Source organism: Gorilla gorilla, chromosome 1, assembly GCF_029281585.2.
Source record: "Gorilla gorilla gorilla isolate KB3781 chromosome 1, NHGRI_mGorGor1-v2.1_pri, whole genome shotgun sequence".
In the NCBI taxonomy this organism is placed as follows: domain Eukaryota; kingdom Metazoa; phylum Chordata; class Mammalia; order Primates; family Hominidae; genus Gorilla; species Gorilla gorilla.
The window spans coordinates 104,682,437-104,699,929 of record NC_073224.2 but is presented as its reverse complement, the minus strand read 5'-3'; the positions used below and the strand labels follow the sequence as shown (position 1 = coordinate 104,699,929).

The 17,493-nt window shown below is 44.1% G+C and overlaps 1 protein-coding gene across 1 annotated transcript; it reads right to left on the bottom strand.

The window, feature by feature from the left end:
- Positions 1-278: 278 nt before the first annotated feature.
- LOC101146564 (trichohyalin) lies at positions 279-8,518 on the bottom strand. The gene is made up of 3 exons (XM_031004872.3): positions 8,465-8,518; positions 7,021-7,188; positions 279-6,156 (listed from the first exon to the last, which is right to left on the bottom strand). Exons 2-3 carry the CDS (start codon positions 7,156-7,158, stop codon positions 1,363-1,365), a joined length of 4,932 nt encoding a protein of 1,643 aa, XP_030860732.3. The 5' UTR covers positions 7,159-7,188; positions 8,465-8,518; the 3' UTR covers positions 279-1,362.
- Between the last annotated feature and the right edge of the window lie 8,975 nt (positions 8,519-17,493).

Here is a 17,493-nt window from a genome sequence, read left to right as displayed (position 1 = left end):
TGTCATGACCAGTGAGTCACTGCAAGAAATGGCATACAAAGCTGTGGGGTCAAGAACAAAAACACTCTGGAAGGCAATCTCAGTGTGGGGATGGAAATAGAGTTCAGCCTAACTGCAAAAAAAAAAAAAAAAAAAAAAAAAAAGTTGGGGAAAAACAAAGAATTCTCTCCCCTCTTTTTTCATATTTGGACATAGATAAGTAACAAAATGCCCTTATGTGATTGGGAACTTGTGTTAGTTTCCAGACAATGAGATCTTGAGTTATGACTGACACAGAGTTAAAACAGACAAAAGTAGTTACTTGCCATTTATTATTAATTTTTCACAGTCCAATTATTTCAACAAGAATATATCTAAGGTATTATCAATAGGCCTCAAATGATTGTGGGCAAATGGGTCTTGTCAAAGGGCCTCTAGAAATTTGCCCCTATGTTCACACATTTTTCCCTTTTACACCCCCAACATGCTCTATGTGATCTCTTATTGGCCCTAGAGTAAGACAGATGTTTATGGGATTCTGAGCAGCTTCGTTCTAATAAGCTAAAATTAACAAAGGTTCATAATATTCTGAAACTCATCAAAACGGGGAAGTAGAATGAACACTATAGACTACAACAGACATAGTTTTAAAATTTGAACTCTGAAGTTGTTTGAGAAACACCTCATTATTTCTTCATGAGATTATGTGTTTAAGTGGAGTTGAGTTTAAAAAAAATCTAATTTAAATTCTAAATCTTCAAAGCTAAACCTATTCTTAACAGATATTTCTTCCAGTAATGGGCTGATTTCACAGGAAGTTTTTATGCAGAGGTCACTCCCCCTGCACTATTCAAGGGTTATAAAAATTTAGTTACCTGGAATTTGTGCTAATTATGCCACAAAAGATGAATTGCTGTTTGGAGGCAATGATCAATTTAGGTTCAAGAAGAAATAGCAACTTGAACATTAAAAGTATCTGCACTTTCCACAAGATGGGTCAGTCATTAAACAAACCGACCCATTGTTTAGAATCTCAAATCATCCTATTACTCTTGTTACTTCTGAAAGCAATAAATGAACATGTTCCTCAAACAAAATTTCTTAAACAAATTAAATGATTTATGTTTTTTTAAATGCACACCACATCTGCATCAAAGAGCAAAAGAAAGACATCTTGCAGTAAAGAATTACTTGAAGAAGAATAAAAAGCAGGAGTACAAAGTGCATAAAATGAGCGTAGTTTAAGATTTTGGAAGAAAAGACATTCTAATATCAGAGAGTTTTCCCACAACCAGAAACATCTGAGTTATCACTTGGTACCCAGTGTTTCTCATTTTCCCGTGCTCGAAGCTTTGGCAGGTGTCAGGATATTGGCAACAACGCTTAAGGGCGGTATTGAGATCTCTGCTCTTGGATGTACTCATAGAGAGGGCTGGAGCGCACTGGGACACTGGCAAACTGATGAGTGCCAGGCTCCAGAAGCCGCCCATGGCCCTTCCCTTCTTGGGATTGTATCTCCCCGACTTGGCGGCGCCTCTGTTCCTCCTTCTGCTGGCGGCGGATGTGTTCTTCCCGTAATTTCCTTTCCCGTTCCTGGCGACGTTTCTGCTCCTCTTCTTGCCATAGTTCTTGTTCCTGACGACGACTCTTCTCCTGCGTGGCAAACTGCTCCTCCGCCCGGTACTGCCGGTCTCGCTCCTGCCGCAGCCTCTGCTCTTGTTCCTCAAGTTGGAGCTGCTCTTCTTCCCAGCGATACTTTCCGTCACGCTGCTGGGGGCGCAGCTGCTGTTCTTCCCTCTCCTGGCGTAGCTGTTCCTCCTCGCGGAATTTTCTGCCAGACTCTTGGCTGCGCAGCTGCTGTTCCTCCCTCTCCTGGCGCAGCTGTTCCTCCTCGCGGAATTTTCTGTCGCGCTCCTGGCGGCGCAGCTGCTGTTCTTCCCTTTCCTGACGGAGCTGCTCTTCCTCTAGGAATTTTCTGTAGCGTTCTTGGCGGCGCAGCTGCTCTTGCTCCGTTTCTTGGCGCAGCTGTTCCTCCTCACGGAATTTTCTCTCCAGTTCCTGGCGGCGCAGCTGCTGTTCCTCCTGGAGGAATTTTCTCTCTCGTTCCTGACGGCGGAGCTGCTGTTCCTCTTCGCGGAATTTTCTGTCACGCTCTTGGCGGCGCAGCTGCTGTTCCTCCCCTTCCTGGGGCAGCTGTCCCTCTTCACGGAATTTTCTGTCGCGGTCGTGGCGCAGCTGTTGTTCGCGCTCCTGGCGGCGCAGCTGCGGTTCCTCCTGGAGAAATTTTCTGTCACGCTCTTGGCGGTGCAGCTGCTGTTTTTCCCTTTCCTGGAGCAGCTGTTCCTCTTCGCGGAATTTTCTGTCGCGCTCCTGGCGCAGCTGCTGTTCCTCCTCCAGGAATTTTCTCTCTCCTTCCTGGCGGCGCACCTGCTGTTCCTCTTCACGGAATTTTCTGTCACGCTCTTGGCGGCTCAGCTGCTGTTCCTCCTCGCGGAATTTTCTGTCGCGGTCCTGACGCAGCTGTTGCTCGCGCTCCTGGCGGCGCAGCGGCTGTTCCTCCTTAAGGAATTTTCTCTCCCGTTCCTGGCGGCGCAGCCGCTGTTCCTCCTCGAGGAATTTTCTCCCTTGTTCCTGACGGCGCAGTTCCTCTTCGAGGAATTTTCTGTCACGCTCTTGGCGGCGCAGCTGCTGTTCCTCCCTTTCCTGGAGCAGCTGTTCCTCCTCGCGGAATTTTCTGTCTGTCTCTTGACGGCGTCTCTTCTCTTCTCTTTCCTCTCTCAGCAACTGCTTTTCCTCTTGGGACTTCCTGTCACGCCTTTTGGCTTCCTTTTGCTCTTCTCGCTCCAGCTGTTCTTCCTCTGGGAAATGCCTGTCGCGCTGCTGCCAGCGCCTCCTCTCTTGCTCACGATCTCGCTCTTGCTGTTCACCCAGCAGGTGCTGCAGATCTTGCTGGGATTGTCTGTCGCGCACCTGGGAATCTTCCAACTGCCGGAACTGTTCATTCTCTCTACGTTTGCAGTAAATCTTGTTATCACGAACTGCATTTTCTTTTTCTGGTTCCCACTGCCGTTTCAGATCACTGCGCTGATCCTCATCCCGGTATCGCTGCTTCCTCTCCTGGCGCTGAAGCTCTTCCTCCTCCCAATACTGCCTCTCCCGCTCCTGGCGCCTTGTTTTTTCCTGTTCCTCTCTCAGCAACCGCTCTTCCTCCTGCTGCAGCTCCTCTTCCTCGCGGTATTGCCTCTCCAGCTCCTGGCGCCTTCTCTTCTCCGGTTCCTCTCTCAGCAGCTGCTCTTCCTCCTGCTGCAGCTCCTCTTCCTCCCGATATTGCCTCTCCAGCTCCTGGCGCCTTCTCTTCTCCCGTTCCTCTCTCAGCAGCTGCTCTTCCTCCTGCTGCAGCTCCTCTTCCTCCCGATATTGCCTCTCCCGCTCCTGGCGTCTTCTTTTCTCCCGTTCCTCTCTCAGCAGCTGCTCTTCTTCCTGCTGCAGCTCGTCTTTTTTGCGGTACTGCCTCTCCCACTCCTGGCGCCTTCTCTTCTCCCGTTCCTCTCTCAGCAGCTGCTCTTCCTCCTGCTGCAACTCCTCTTCCTCGCGGTATTTTTTCTCCCGCTCCTGGCGCCTTCTCTTCTCCGGTTCCTCTCCCAGCAGCTGCTCTTCCTCCTGCTGCAGCTTCTCATCCTCCCGATATTGCCTTTCCCGCTCCTGGCGTCTTCTTTTCTCCCGTTCCTCTCTCAGCAGCTGCTCTTCCTCCTGCTGCAGTTGCTCTTCCTCGCGGTATTGTCTTTCCTGTTCCTGGCGCCTTCTCTTCTCGCGCTCCTCTCTCTGCAGCTCCTCCTCCTGCAGCAGCTGCTGTTCCTTCCTCAGCTGCTCTCGTAGGGCTGGCTTGGCGTACAGCGTGTGGCGGCGTCTCTTCCTTTCTTCTTCTAGTTGCCACCTCCATTTTTGGTCGCGGCGCTGCTCCTGGCTTCGCCTCCTCTCCTGATCCTCCTGGAGGCCGTCCTCCTCCTCCTGGAGCTGTTGGGCACGCTCCCGCCGCTGGAGCTGCTCCTCTTCCTCCAGGAACTGCAGCTCTTTCTCCCTCTCGCGTCGCTGGCGGCGCCGCTGCTCCTTCTCCTCCTCCTCCGGGAGAAACCGTTGTTCCCGCTGCTGGCGCTCCTCGGCCCTCAGCTGCCTCTCCCGCTGCTCCCGCAATGGGGGCCTGGCCGACAGCCTCTGACGGCCCCTCTCGCTCTTTTCCTCCGCCTGCCACTGCCATGTGAAGTCCCGGCGCTGCTCCTCTTCCTGCTGCTGCCGGTGAGCCCGTTCCTCCTCCTGCCATTGCAGCTCATTCTCCCGGCGCCGCCTCTTTTCCTCCTGCTCTTGGCGGCGCCTCTGCCCTTCCTGCTTGCGGGGCCTCGAGTAGACTTTGCTTTGCCGTGCGTCGGCCTCGCTTTCTAGCTGCCACTGCCACTTCGGGATGCGGCTCTTAATCCGCTCCCGGGCCTGTTCCTGCTCCTCCTCAGCTAGCTCCTGCTCGCGCCTCTCTTCCTCATGCTCGCGCTTCAGCCGCTGCTCGAGCCTCTCTTCCTCATGCTCGCGCTTTAGCCGCTGCTCGAGCCTCTCTTCCTCCTGCTCGAGCCTCTCTTCCTCCTCCTCGCGCTTCAGCCGCTGCTCGCGCCTTAGTTGCCGCTGGCGCCTCTCCTCCTGCTCCTCGCTCTTCAGCAGCTGCTGGCGCCTCTCTTCCTCCGGCTCCTCGCGCTTCAGCCGCTGCTCGCGCCTCTCCTCCTGCTCGAGTCTCTCCACCTCCTCGCGCTTCAGTCGCTGCTCGAGCCTCTCTTCCTGCTCGCGCTTCAGCCGCTGCTGGCGCCTCTCCTCCTGCTCGCGCTTCAGCCGCTGCTCTCGCCTCTCCTCCTGCTCGAGCCTCTCCTCCTCCTCGCGCTTCAGCAGCTGCTCGCGCCTCTCCTCCTGCTCGCGTCTTAGTTGTTGCTCGCGCCCCAACCGCTGCTCGAGCCTCTCTTCCTCCTCCTGGCGCTTCAGCCGCTGCTCGCGCCTCTCCTCCTGCTCCCGCCTTAGTTGCTGCTCGCGCCTCTCCTCCTCCTCGAGCTTCAGCCAACGCTCGCGCCTCTCCTCCTCCTGCTCGCGCTTCAGCTGCTGCTTGCGCGTCTCCAGCTCGTGCCTCTCCGTCTCCTCCTCGCGCTTCAGCCAATCGCGCCTCTCCTCCTGCTCGCGCTTCAGCCGCTGCTCGCGCCTCTCCTGCTCGTGCCTCTCCTCCTCCTGCTCGTGCCTCTCCTCCTCCTGCTCGCGCCTCAGCTGCTGCTCGATCCTCTCCTCCTCCTGCTCGCGCCTCAGCTGCTGCTCGCGCCTCTCCTCCTGCTGCTCGCGCCTCTCCTCCTCCTGCTTGCGCCTTAGTTGCTGCTCGCGCCTCAGCCTTTGCTGCTGCTGCTCTTGCTCCCTCTTCAGCTCTTGCCGCTCCCTCTTCAGCTCTTGCCGCTCCAGCTTCCGTAGCTGCTCTTCTTCCTCTTGGAGCTCTCTTTGCCGCTGCGGCTCCTCTTCCTGCAACTTCTCTTCTTCCTTCCGGAGCACTGTCTCGCGCTTCCTCCACTCTTTCTCTTCTTCCTCCTGGAACACTCTGTCTTGCCGCTCTCGCCTTTGCTGCTGTTTCTCCTCGCGGCCCTTCCTCCTCAGCTCCAGCAGCTCCCGCCTTCGCAGTTGCTCTTCGTCTGGAAACTCCTCAGTTTCGTGACCTTTGCAACTCTGCAGCTGCTCTTCCTCTGCACGGCGCTCTTCCTGTTCTTGCCATTCTCGCCTTTTCCGCCACAGCTCCTCGTCGCGGCGCTGCCTGTCGCGCCGTTCAAGTCGCTCTTGTTTCTCACTTTGCTCCTCTCCCTCAGCTAGCTCCCTCTCCTGTTCCTGCCTCTTCTGCCTGCGTCGTTGCCCAGGTTCTTCTTCCAGTTGTCTGTCCCGGGGCTCGAATCTCCTTTGGTCTTCTTCTTGCCTGCGATCTTGTAACAGGCTCTCCTTTCCGTCACACCGGGCTCGCTTCTCCTCATCCAGTCCCGTGGCCTGGCCAAGAGCATAGTAACAAGCTTGAGCCACTTTGAAAATAAATAGGAGGAATTCGTTGAAATCGACACGCCCATTACTGTCACGATCCAGAAGTTCCAGGATCAGATCTACCGTCTTAGGGTCATGTGGTCTCTATAAAAATGGTGAAAACAAAAATTTTACAATGCACTATTTACAGGTGGTAAAATTATATTCACACATGATATATTTTATGCTATGCTGACATTCAAGAGACATTCAGAGCAATTAGAAAAATGTCCAGTGTGTATCAAGTCTTGTCCCCATGTAAAATGTGAACCCTCACTTTAAAGCATATATTCGTTTGAAATTTTTACATCTCGTAATTTAGTGCTGATCAAACCGAAGGATGCAGGAAGAGAGACACAAAGTAGAATAGCAGGTAAGCCTACGCACCTTAGAGGCAGAGCCTGAGGTGAAGATTCAAAACAGCATCGTGAACTTGTGTGTAAAATTAACAAAGCTACTCAACATCAAGAAAGAATAACACAAGTTCGTTTTAATTGAGAAAGAATGAACTCATCCCTGAGAGAGATACAACAGAAATTTATGAAGATTTGCAGTAGCCATTTCTGTCTGAAGCAGCCAGTATTCTTGATTTGGTTTCTATTCCATATTAGAAAACAGAACAAAACATTTACGGGTAGCGTCATTTTAGTAGAGATCAGGCTGATCTCAGTTTTGAAATTTGGAAACAAACTTAAGTTCCTCCAAGTCTAGTGTGATTTGACATCTTTTGTGGTAATGTCCCATGAAGAGCTCATTCACGTGGCCATGCCATCAAGTACATAAAATACTTTATTATTCAGACTACAATGTCAAGTAAGTACCTTTTGACTCAGAAATGAATGGGGGATGTAGTGTAGACCTGTTGTGGTGTAAAATGAATATAAAACCACCATTCCTTGCTCTGGTCTCCTCTGAGAATAAATCTCATAGCCTCAAGTCAATAGATCTCATTTTCTTGTTAGTTCTTACCCGAAGCACAGCTCCAAATTCCCTTTCAAGGAGGTTCTTCAGGTCTTTCTTAGTTAATGCTGCTCCATCACAATCATGAGAGACATACTGATTGAAAATTTCAGTGATGTCACAGATGCTTCTCAGAAGTGGAGACATTTTTTTTCTTTCCTTCAAGTTCAAGTAAACCTAGAACAATAAAATAAGATCCAGAATCAAAATCCTGTTTCTGCTTTTGGGAAGGCTTCATTCACACTATTTCAGGCAGATCCCTAAATAATTTGAATTTATAGCAGTATTTTCAACCTGGACTTTCAGAGCATTTTAATATTTGAATATTGTATCAGAAAGAGAAAGAGCGATCCTGAGAAATTCCAAGCCAGGGAATCATCTTCAGACTATCCTGTTGTCAGCTTTTGATTGTCCACCCAATGTGAATTATCTATGCCCTTTTCTTCTGTCTTTCTTCCAGCTTTCCACCGTATTTCAGAGTAGAAAATTAAGAGAGGAGTGCAGAAATTAAAATTTTATATATGTCTACACACCTTCCTTTAAAGTTGAGCAAAGAGGACAGGTAAAAGCCAAAAGGTGAAGGAAGACTTGAGAGTATCTTAAAGTGGATAGAGGCCATGTCAGCAAAACAGTTGGTAGAAAATAGAACAATGAAAAGGGAATATGAATGATTCCTCAACATTACAGTCCATAAAGGATTTAGGAACTCTTATAGAATATAATTTGTAAGTCAGCAATTCTAAGATTAAATAGTACTTCTTCCTAGTCAAAAGATGGCATTGTAACATTCAGATACACACATGCAGAAAACAGAGACTGTATATTACCTGCCTCAACTCAGATATAGTACAGATATTCGGATATTGAAGTATTGAAAGCTTCTGAGAGGTCCTTTCTAAACCAAACTGAATCCAGAAAACTGTGAATGATATTGGTTTTGTTAAACCCAAATGCATCATTGGAATCTTGGCTTTTTATAAAACGTTAGCCAGCAGTAGATCAATGTTATAAGAATACATGGAATGGCTTTGCTGGTGGGATAAGTGTAGTCGTTCATCTAGCTGACTTCTTTATGTACTTCTCAACTCCAGTACCTTAAATGCTGTGACTGTATGAAGATGGCCCATATTAGGTAGAACCAATGTAAAAGAGAACAGAGGGCTGGCAAACTTTTGAGATAGCAGTTTTTAGGAAGATGAACCCTACCAGAGCCACACATGATCATCCTTGATGTGCAAAAGTATAGAGTTCAGAGCCCAAGGAGAAGGGTCATGCTTCAGTTCAAGTGATGGCTCCAACCATAAGAAGATGGGATAGAGTTAGTGATAGTTTATTTATCCCTGCAAAATACTGATACCTTCTGGCACATGGAACCTCCCCCCATATCCCAACATCTGAAATAGCTATAAAAATGGAGAATCATAAGACCACGATCCCACAGAATGGGACTTACCCACTTCACCAGAGGAAGAAGTCAACAGTGCTTGCTGACACCACAGGCAAGTGTACTGGGTAACTGGGAGCTGGGCCTTTTATAGGGGTTTTAATTGTGCCCTGGAAAGCAACTTGGGAGGGAGACACCCACTCTGTGGGATGGCCTGATTCATTCCTAACCAAGCCCAGCTCCACCTCTGTCTCCACAAATGGCTTGTTTATCTCACTATTTGCTCACGTAGCTATTTGGCACGAGGTTCACAGACCTTGCCTCCTGACAGTCAGGGTACCAGCCCCACCTAACATGGGAGGGTAGAACATTTGGCAGAATCTCCAATTTTCTTTAATTGTTAAAAGTAAATTAAATAATAAAACAAAGGTATTAAATGTTCACAATCTTAATTGATTATTACTTCATTACAAAGGAGTAAACTCTAAGCCATTTGCTTTATAAAAGATACAATCTCTAGTTTGGGATTAAGCAGAAACTTTGAAATAAAGTGATGAAAACCAATTAATTTCTCCATGGGATGTGACAGTCCATGGTGAGCTGCTCATAAGCCCTGCCAGAAGCAGTTGCTTCAATTCTAGGGCAATGAGAGAGCTGTAAAGAATTGGTTAGTTTCTTCTCTAAAAATGCAGGTGGGAAAAATTTTTACATTTGTCTCCCGGGTCTTATGATGGTTTTCCTACAGATTGGGGACTGCCTCCTCAGTAAAGTTTGGAAGGGTACCTTAGAAATATATTTTTATTAAACCATTGATAAGAAAACTTGAAATCTGTGAAATTTCATTCTTAGAGACATTAAACCTAGTGAAGTTTGTTCATTAGTTTTCTCATTAGCATATTGATGCCCCTGGGGAAAAAGAGCTGGTGTAATGTATTATTGTAGATATAATCATCCTGCTCAGCCTAAGTTACTAATGGTTATGACACCTAAACACTTGAGTCTGCTTCTCCTGGAAGTACATTGAGGTAATTGGTCATTCTAGCCCATTATATCCATCAAGGCTTTCTCAATCTGGTTGATCATTTGCCAATTTCAGTGCTCTTTTATTGTAAGGAATTGGATTTTATCCATGGTTGTCAGTGACTTCCTTCCTTACATTTCAGACTATATGAAACTTTGGTTCATAATTTATGAAGACTATTAAATGATTCAATGGCTTCTCTGCACTTTTGTCTCCTCCTTTGTCCAACAGAGGCAAGTGTTGGTTTTCTGAATTTTGAGGCAACTGAACGTCCTTCAGTGGCATGAGTGAAAATTTGGAATCTAAATCTTGATGGCTATTTCTTTATGTGCAGATTGGTCTAAATGATAATGGAGTTGAACTCTATTTGCCCCCTCACTTGCTGCCATCCTAGATGTGGGATACAGAGGAAGGTAGAAGTGACAGGGAATGGGAAGACAATTATAAGCAATGCTAATTTCTGCCTCTTAAGGACTTCAACACTGAAGTCTACAATTTAGTGGTTTTCCTAGGACTGTCAGAACTGTCACTATTTCTTGGGCTTAATTAACAAACTTGATGTGGCAATTCCTTGGTGAAGGGTGAAGACTTCTCATTTTTCCCCTTCTCTTTAGGGTTTTATGCAGCTCTCTTACTCTTTGGATTCTGAGATAGGACCATCATAAGCACTGACCACACTGCAATCATGTGATCATGGAAGCTCACTCTCTCACAGAGGGCACTAGCCTTTTGTATGAGTGTTCTTCAAGGAATAACCTGGGCAAGGACTGCCTTATGTCTGCTTTTGTTTGTATCCTCCTGTGTGTGAACTATTGGGAAACCTCAGTTCAGGTGATGGGATGCATTTATATGACTCCATTACTTTCCTATAGTGAATAAACCCAAAAGGGAACTGGAAATTCTTAGGTTCCATGAAAATAAAGGGAAAAGTAGCATTAACCATTCTAAAATTGTAGTTAGAATGGCAATTCCCCCCATCCCCATGCTTTTGAACAGCCTTGAAAAAATACCCCAAATTGCATTTATTATAATAGAAAAACCCTTTCTCCTCTCTGAAAGAAGCTAGATCTTAAATTCAGTGATGGTTCTCCTACCCACTTTTATTTAAAGTCAGTTCAGTATAAGGGAAAATATTTAAAAACCTGCATAAACCTAAGAGAATTGGCCTCCCTTCCTGCTCTTGGTCCATCATCAGAAAGGTTGTAAAGTAGATTCATATGCTAAATCCAAAATCAAGTTTGAAATTCTCCTAGTGAAGTAGCTTCATTGCTACATAATGTTCTTTTATTTTACACACTGTCATTATTTGAGAATATCATTTTAAAAAGAGTCTGTGACATAAGGTTTGGACAGGGAAATAGTTTCCATGGCTTTCTAGTGTTTCAAAATGTTGGTAAATGCTAAAGAATGTAGAAAATTATATCAAATCCTAACAAATTGGTTCAGTCTATTTTTAGTTAAGACCAACTGGGAATTCTTGTAATGTAGTAGTGTTCCTTTACTGTGGACCATTAAAAAATAAAAATATTGTTATAATCTGAAATATCTCCATTAAAAAAGCTCCAATATCACTCTTTTTTAAGACTAGAGACTGAGACACTGAAAGGTCAGCGAATACTACTGACTGGCCCAGGAATGACCCAGGTGCCCCTGCTCCATTTCTACAAGAATGCCCTTCTTTATCAGTCCAGAGCATAGCTATAGTATTATCCTGGCACTAGACGTTGAGACTTGAGTTCTTTATTACAGAAGAATTGAAAAAAGAAAATAAAATTTATATCACTTAGATGCTTTAATATTATATCAATATGAAGACTTGTCACTTTTGAAATCTTTAGGGGTGGGGCTTTGCTGGATTAACAAACAAACACATAAAGGACTAAGAGTATTAGATTTTCCTGGTCTTTATCTCATTCAAGGGCTCATTTCCTATTTTTTCCTGTTAGAACCCAGGAAAAGAAGAGAATAGATTTGACATCCTGTGGCATTTACCTGGCCCAGACCCTGACTCAGCTTAACTGGATAACTTCCAGAATGAAAATTTAGAGAAAGCAGAGAAGGTTCTATTGTCATCTTTAGCCTAATGGACTTCTCCAGAACCCAACGTGAACTATGATGTTGACACTCTGGGAAAATGTTCAAAGTAGGGTGATTCTACATGGCTTTGAAAAAATGTAAGGTACTTCAAACACCTCGCCATCAAAGACTTCTTAAAAAAATCGTGTTAAATCTTTCAAGTTTTCCTATTGTTTATTTTTATTCATTGACCCACCTCCTGGACCTCACCTCTGTCAGTCTAAAACCTAATATAATTTCTTTTAGGCCCCAGAGAAGTTCCATGTCCTCTCCAAAACCTTCTTTGACCTTTACATGCAATGATCTTTCAATTAAAATTTTTCCCTCACAGCATACATAGTCAGCATCATACAATCTAGTACTAGTTAATGTGTAATTTTCATATTCTTCTCTAGTTTAATGGGAGCTTGTTTTGTCTTCTCAATTAGGTTTTAAGTTCCTTGAAGGTAGTGCTATATCTTTTATTTCTACTAGATGTTTTAAAAAATGCTTGCTGATATATAATTTTATTGCATTGTGGCAGTTTAAATGGCCAACAGGCCAGAATGAGATGAATCACTTGTTCTGGGATGGACTGTCTGCTTGCATGATGGCTTGGGATGAGGGTACTCACCTTAATAAGAGTCAGCCCTTCTGGGGCCTCTTTCTAGTTTCACCACTTACAGGACAGATGACAGAGGAGGCAGTACTCCACCTCCCTCTGCCTTCCCTGATGCCCATTGCTTCATCCCACTGTTAAATGAGGAATTGTAAGATATGAATCTCTTCCTCAGAGGGGAGCTGTGATAATTGTGGCTTGTAAAGCATTTTGTGATTCTTAGATATAAAAGAGCTAATTATTATGATCATTAATAATCCTTAATTTTTATCTTCTTTAAGGTAAATTACCTTTACTTTAATTACACCCCCACCCTGGTGTTAATTATACCTCTGAGAGTCAGCAGATGCTTTCATCTTACATCATGCCATGCAGGGTGACTGGGCATGGGTGCCAGGGAGGGCATTTCTACCATCTGCCTGGTCCTGCTCTCACCCAGAGTAGCAGAGGGCTTCTGGCTGTCTTTGTTGTTAAACTGGTTATAGATTTCAAGTGATTTGTATTCTCTGTTCTATAACAGTGTCTTTATCCTAACCAGCAGCTCCTCAGTTTCACGGAGACACACTAAATGGTACAAATGAATTTTTATCATTTGTCTAATACTGTGAATTAAGGAAGCAGGTATGTTTCACTGGGCCATAGAGGCTTTATGGTGTCTATTATAAAGAGGTTTTCAACTGCAATATGAAAGAAGGGCCATAGCTCCTCAAGTGTAGAGGTGCTGTGTGACATTCCAGATTTTTCTTGGACTTAGATTCTAATAGAATTGTAAGTTACTCTTTGGGATAAGAGGATTTGTGTGAAGAACTGAAAAAAAAATGTTTTTGAAGAGATTTTTCTTCTGACAAAAAGGCATACCATAAAAAGGTTGGAACTGAGGCTTCACACATAATACATACTTTGGGTGTGGGAATAGAGGCCATGGCCTCCCAAATATGGAAAACAGCACAGGCAGGGATGTGCCAGTCTAGCTTGAAATGTTTTCTTCAGGTCCAGGCATCCTATAACTGCTTCACGTCATGATATAATTATTCAGTCCTAATCTTGGGTGTTTCAGCACCATGAATCCTACTCTGTCCCTGAAGTAAGGATGGCAGTGGAATAAGGCAGTAGGGTAGATGGCAGTGTTGAGTCTCCCTCCTTCTGATCCTTCCTCTCAGAGTGGTGCATGCTTCTCTGGAGCTCTGCCTTCCCCATCTCCCTTAGCATCTTTCTTGCAGTTTCTTTCCTTTCCTTATTTCCTCTTCTCTTCTCTTTTTAAATTTGTCTTTTCCCATCCCACTCTCAAAACCATTTAATCTCAGGTAGGGAAATAGGATAGGGATGAAGCGACCTCAAGGGGAACCAGTCAAGGTCTGTGTCCCTTTCCCTCAAGTGAGGATCTGATTGAGTTCATAGTAGTATTGGTAAAGAAGCAGAGAATAGGCTGTGTCCTTCTTGGTTCTTCTCTCAGTGAGTCTGTCTTGGTCCATAAGCATTTACTGAGCCCTCTGTTCTACTGTAGGCATTGTTCATGGTAGCAGGAGGCACCCCAACCTACCTCCCAATGATTTGAAGTGGGATATGTTATGGTAAGAAAGGTTTAATTCCAAAAATAAGACTGTATATTGGTATTTCCTTGTACATGCTATAATATTTTGTAAGAATTAGACAAACAAACAAACCTAACAACAGTGGTTACCTGTAGGGAGAGGTGTGGGGAAGTGCCTTTTTACTGTATACTTTCTTATACTTTTTAATATTTAAACCATGTGAATATGTTACCTATTACAAATTAAATACATAGAATCATTTAAAATGAAAGGTTGATTCCAAGAGAAAGGAGATGAAATAAAGAGAAGACAATAATGTATTTTATTTACTCAGCTTATATTGTACCTGGCAGGATACTCGGCACTTAATACATTTTTAATAAAATTTTTTAAGTGTGATAAAGTTAAATGACCCTTAAAAAACCTTAACAGTCACTAAAGTGGTTGTACAATAAGTGTTAGTCTTTTGGCTATTTTGTCAGATTATGATTAGAACTTTACAGATTTTTTCTGAGGCTCTTGCTTATCTGCAGATGAAGAATGCTGTGGGTGCTTCTTCTCTGGGTGTCTAAGCTCAGCCTGGCTCTGGGCTCTCGGTGGGCTCACTGTTAGCTCTGGGCAGAGGGTGAACCACTAATAGCTCATCTACAACCAGCTCTTTGAGAGTATTTCCTAAATTATAAAAAACATGCTTTTGGCAGCACAAATTTGATCTTTGAAGTGAACCACATCCTATAGATATGACAAATGGGGAATAATTACAAATTCTCATAAGTCAAAATTCAGTTATTCTGATATAAATGTAATCCATACTTTCAGGGCCAACATTTCAAAATTAGTCTTTAAAGTCTCTTTTGTTGTGTTTTTCAAGGTGCAAAACTCTTTGAAAGTCTCTGAATACAAGCCCTAGATACTGAGTTCATCATTCTAGATAGTTTATCGTCATCTGTTCCATGCATGTTCACACTGCCTTGCTACTTAGCTAATTAAAAGCTTTCATTAAGAACCTGATAAATGGAAGGTGAAAGAGTATAGAGCACTGGAAAAGACCCATTCAAGGCATTCAGAAGGTATGATGTAGTTGTGACGTTCAGTTATAATCCGCAAGTGCTCTACAAGGAGAAAGAGACTACTCCTGGGTGAAGTGGTGTAGGAAGTCTTCAGGGAGGAGATGGGAGTTGTTCTGGATAGGGTGAGTGGATTTCAGGCAGGCCAAGTGAAGCGGAGGCATTCCAGGCAGTGTGAGGAAAGATGGGGAGTAGGAATGGGCAAAGCATATTTTGAGAAAAAGATAGTTGAACCATTAGACTACAGTGGAGACTTTATCACTCTTTGGCAAAGGGCCATGTTGCCTTGATCCTTTCAAGGGTTGACCTTGCGGAAGAGAAAGTTGATTTCAACCATCCATCCATTCAGGAAGAAAGGAATTGAATACAGTAAGATGCAGGTTCCATGAAAGCAGGTTCCACTTCTGTTTTGTTTGTTGTTGTGTTCCCAGTGGCAGAGAACAGGCCCTCAGCAAATATTTGTTAATTGAAAGAACGAATGAATTGCATTTATTTATCATATACAAGACTTTATGCAAATGCCATGACTAGAAAGTAGCCCTGTAAGAGTTCAGAAGAAGTCAGTTTTTGACAGCAGGATTGGGAAGAAGAGATGGCGTAGAAAAGGAACACTTGAGAGAAGTAGCAATAAGCCATAAGATGGAGAGAGGGTACAATTTTATTTTTAAAAATCTTTCTGAAAGTACTGAATGATTGGCTAGATTGTCGGGACAAAACAGGTGGGAGTGAGGATGAGGAAGGCAAGAGCAGTCTATTAATATTTGGTAAGATATTGATATTAAAATTAATATCCTACTTCTTCCTACACTGGCCTGATCAGTGCGGTTTTTTAGAGATTAAAAATAGAGGTTGGAGAAATGATTTTTGCCGTGGGATTGGTTTCGTATCTGTATCTTAAAAGCAATTCCAAGAGTATCATCTGAGCCAGCCTGAACTTCCTCTGCTACTATTATTCAAATAAGGATTTGAATAAGCAGAATTTGCTTCAGTGGGGAAACTGCCTGGGGCATCAGCCTAGGAGAGGGTAAGTGAGCTGGTTTTGCCCACATGTATTCAATGGCTTATGAAAGAAAACTCATCTTTTCTTCTTCTTCTTTTTTTTTTAACATGTATTTAAAAATGTTATTAAACTAATTCAATTTGTGAGGGAAACTGTAAGACATTACAACTGGTTTGAAGGAGAATTCAAAGTGCAGACATATATACAGGCCATCAGGAATGAGGAAATGGGCTGGGTACAGTTGCTCATGCCTGTAATCTCAGCACTCTTGGGAGACCCAGGTGGGTGGATCACTTGAGGTCAGGAGTTCGAGATTAGCCTGGCCAAGGTGGTGAAACCCCGTCTCTACTAAAAATACAAAAATTAGCCAGGTGTGGTAGCGCATGCCTGTAGTCCCAGCTATGCTGAGGCAGGAGAATTGCTTGAACCCAGGAGACGGAGGTTGCAGTGAGCCGAGATCATGCCACTGCACTCCAGCGTGGGTGACAGAGCGAGACTCTATCTCAGAAAAAAAAAAAAAAAAGGAATGAGAAAGCGAATTTGCTAAATTGATGCACAATCAATCAATAGCCAGGGCCTGTCATCCACAGTCACTCCACCAGACACACACATGCATTCCTATGGTTTGTCCACAACTTCCAGAGCTGAAGAGTAGCTCAAGGATGTCAAAGGGCAGAGGCCACAGGGAATGGCTGAGCCACAACTGAGCAGCACTTCTTCACTCCCCATTTCCATGGCTATCACCATTTTTCTCTGACAAATCATAGACAAATTCTAAAGACTGAGTAAATCTATAAAAGTGAATAATCACAGAAGTGCAATGTCTGATCAATGATTCCAAAAGTATTCCTGGGCACTCAGTCTCACTAAGTATACATTCTGAAATCAAATTCTATTTCTATACAAAAAGTGTAGGCAATCAGTGTTCTTAAATGAGGCAAATGGTTATTATGAGGTAGAAAACATTCTCCAATGTGGATAACGATGTAGATACCAGATAAATGCTACAGTTGTGTTCACACTAACAACAAATTATAGATGATGTGGCTCAGAGTCAGTCGATGAGTGAAAATCCAGAGATATTCTGAGGTCACAAAAAGAATTTTAATGTTAACTAATAAGGATAATTATTTCTTAGTGCTCACCAGAAACATGGCTTTCCCACTCAGATTGCAGACCAGCCAGAACTACCATCTCACTTTGTCAGTTGCCATTGCATGTTGACATCAACACTGAGGAGAGTGATGCAGATGATCGATATAAATATATGTATAATACATACATATGTACACATGAAGCATATACTTATATGCATACATAGTTTACATTTTTCCAGCTGGGGTTTCAGAAAAACTAGAACAAAAGAGAAATCATGTTCCATTTTGTCTTGGAAAAGTATACATCTTACATATACAGACATGCATATATCTACATACATATACATGTAATGCCTATGTGCATATGAACGTACTGAGATATATATATGTATATGTATCTATCTATATGTGTATATATATATGTATGTACATTCACTTTATCACATACTCCATCAACTTGGTTTTTGAGATGGTAATTCAAGTTTGATTTTTATTCCAGGTTTTGTTTTCGTCTCTACTAAGTTTCTCTCAACTGTCAAGCCACATTTCATCAACACTTTAGAGTGGAGCAAGCCAACACAGGATGGAAAGGCAAAACTTAGGAGGCTAAAATTACTGTGCAGTCTGGGATTTGGGAGTTGTTGATTTCCTTTCCCTTTCCCCCAGCAGTGTGGACCATGAGAGTGGGCTGGGGGTGGCCCTCCCTC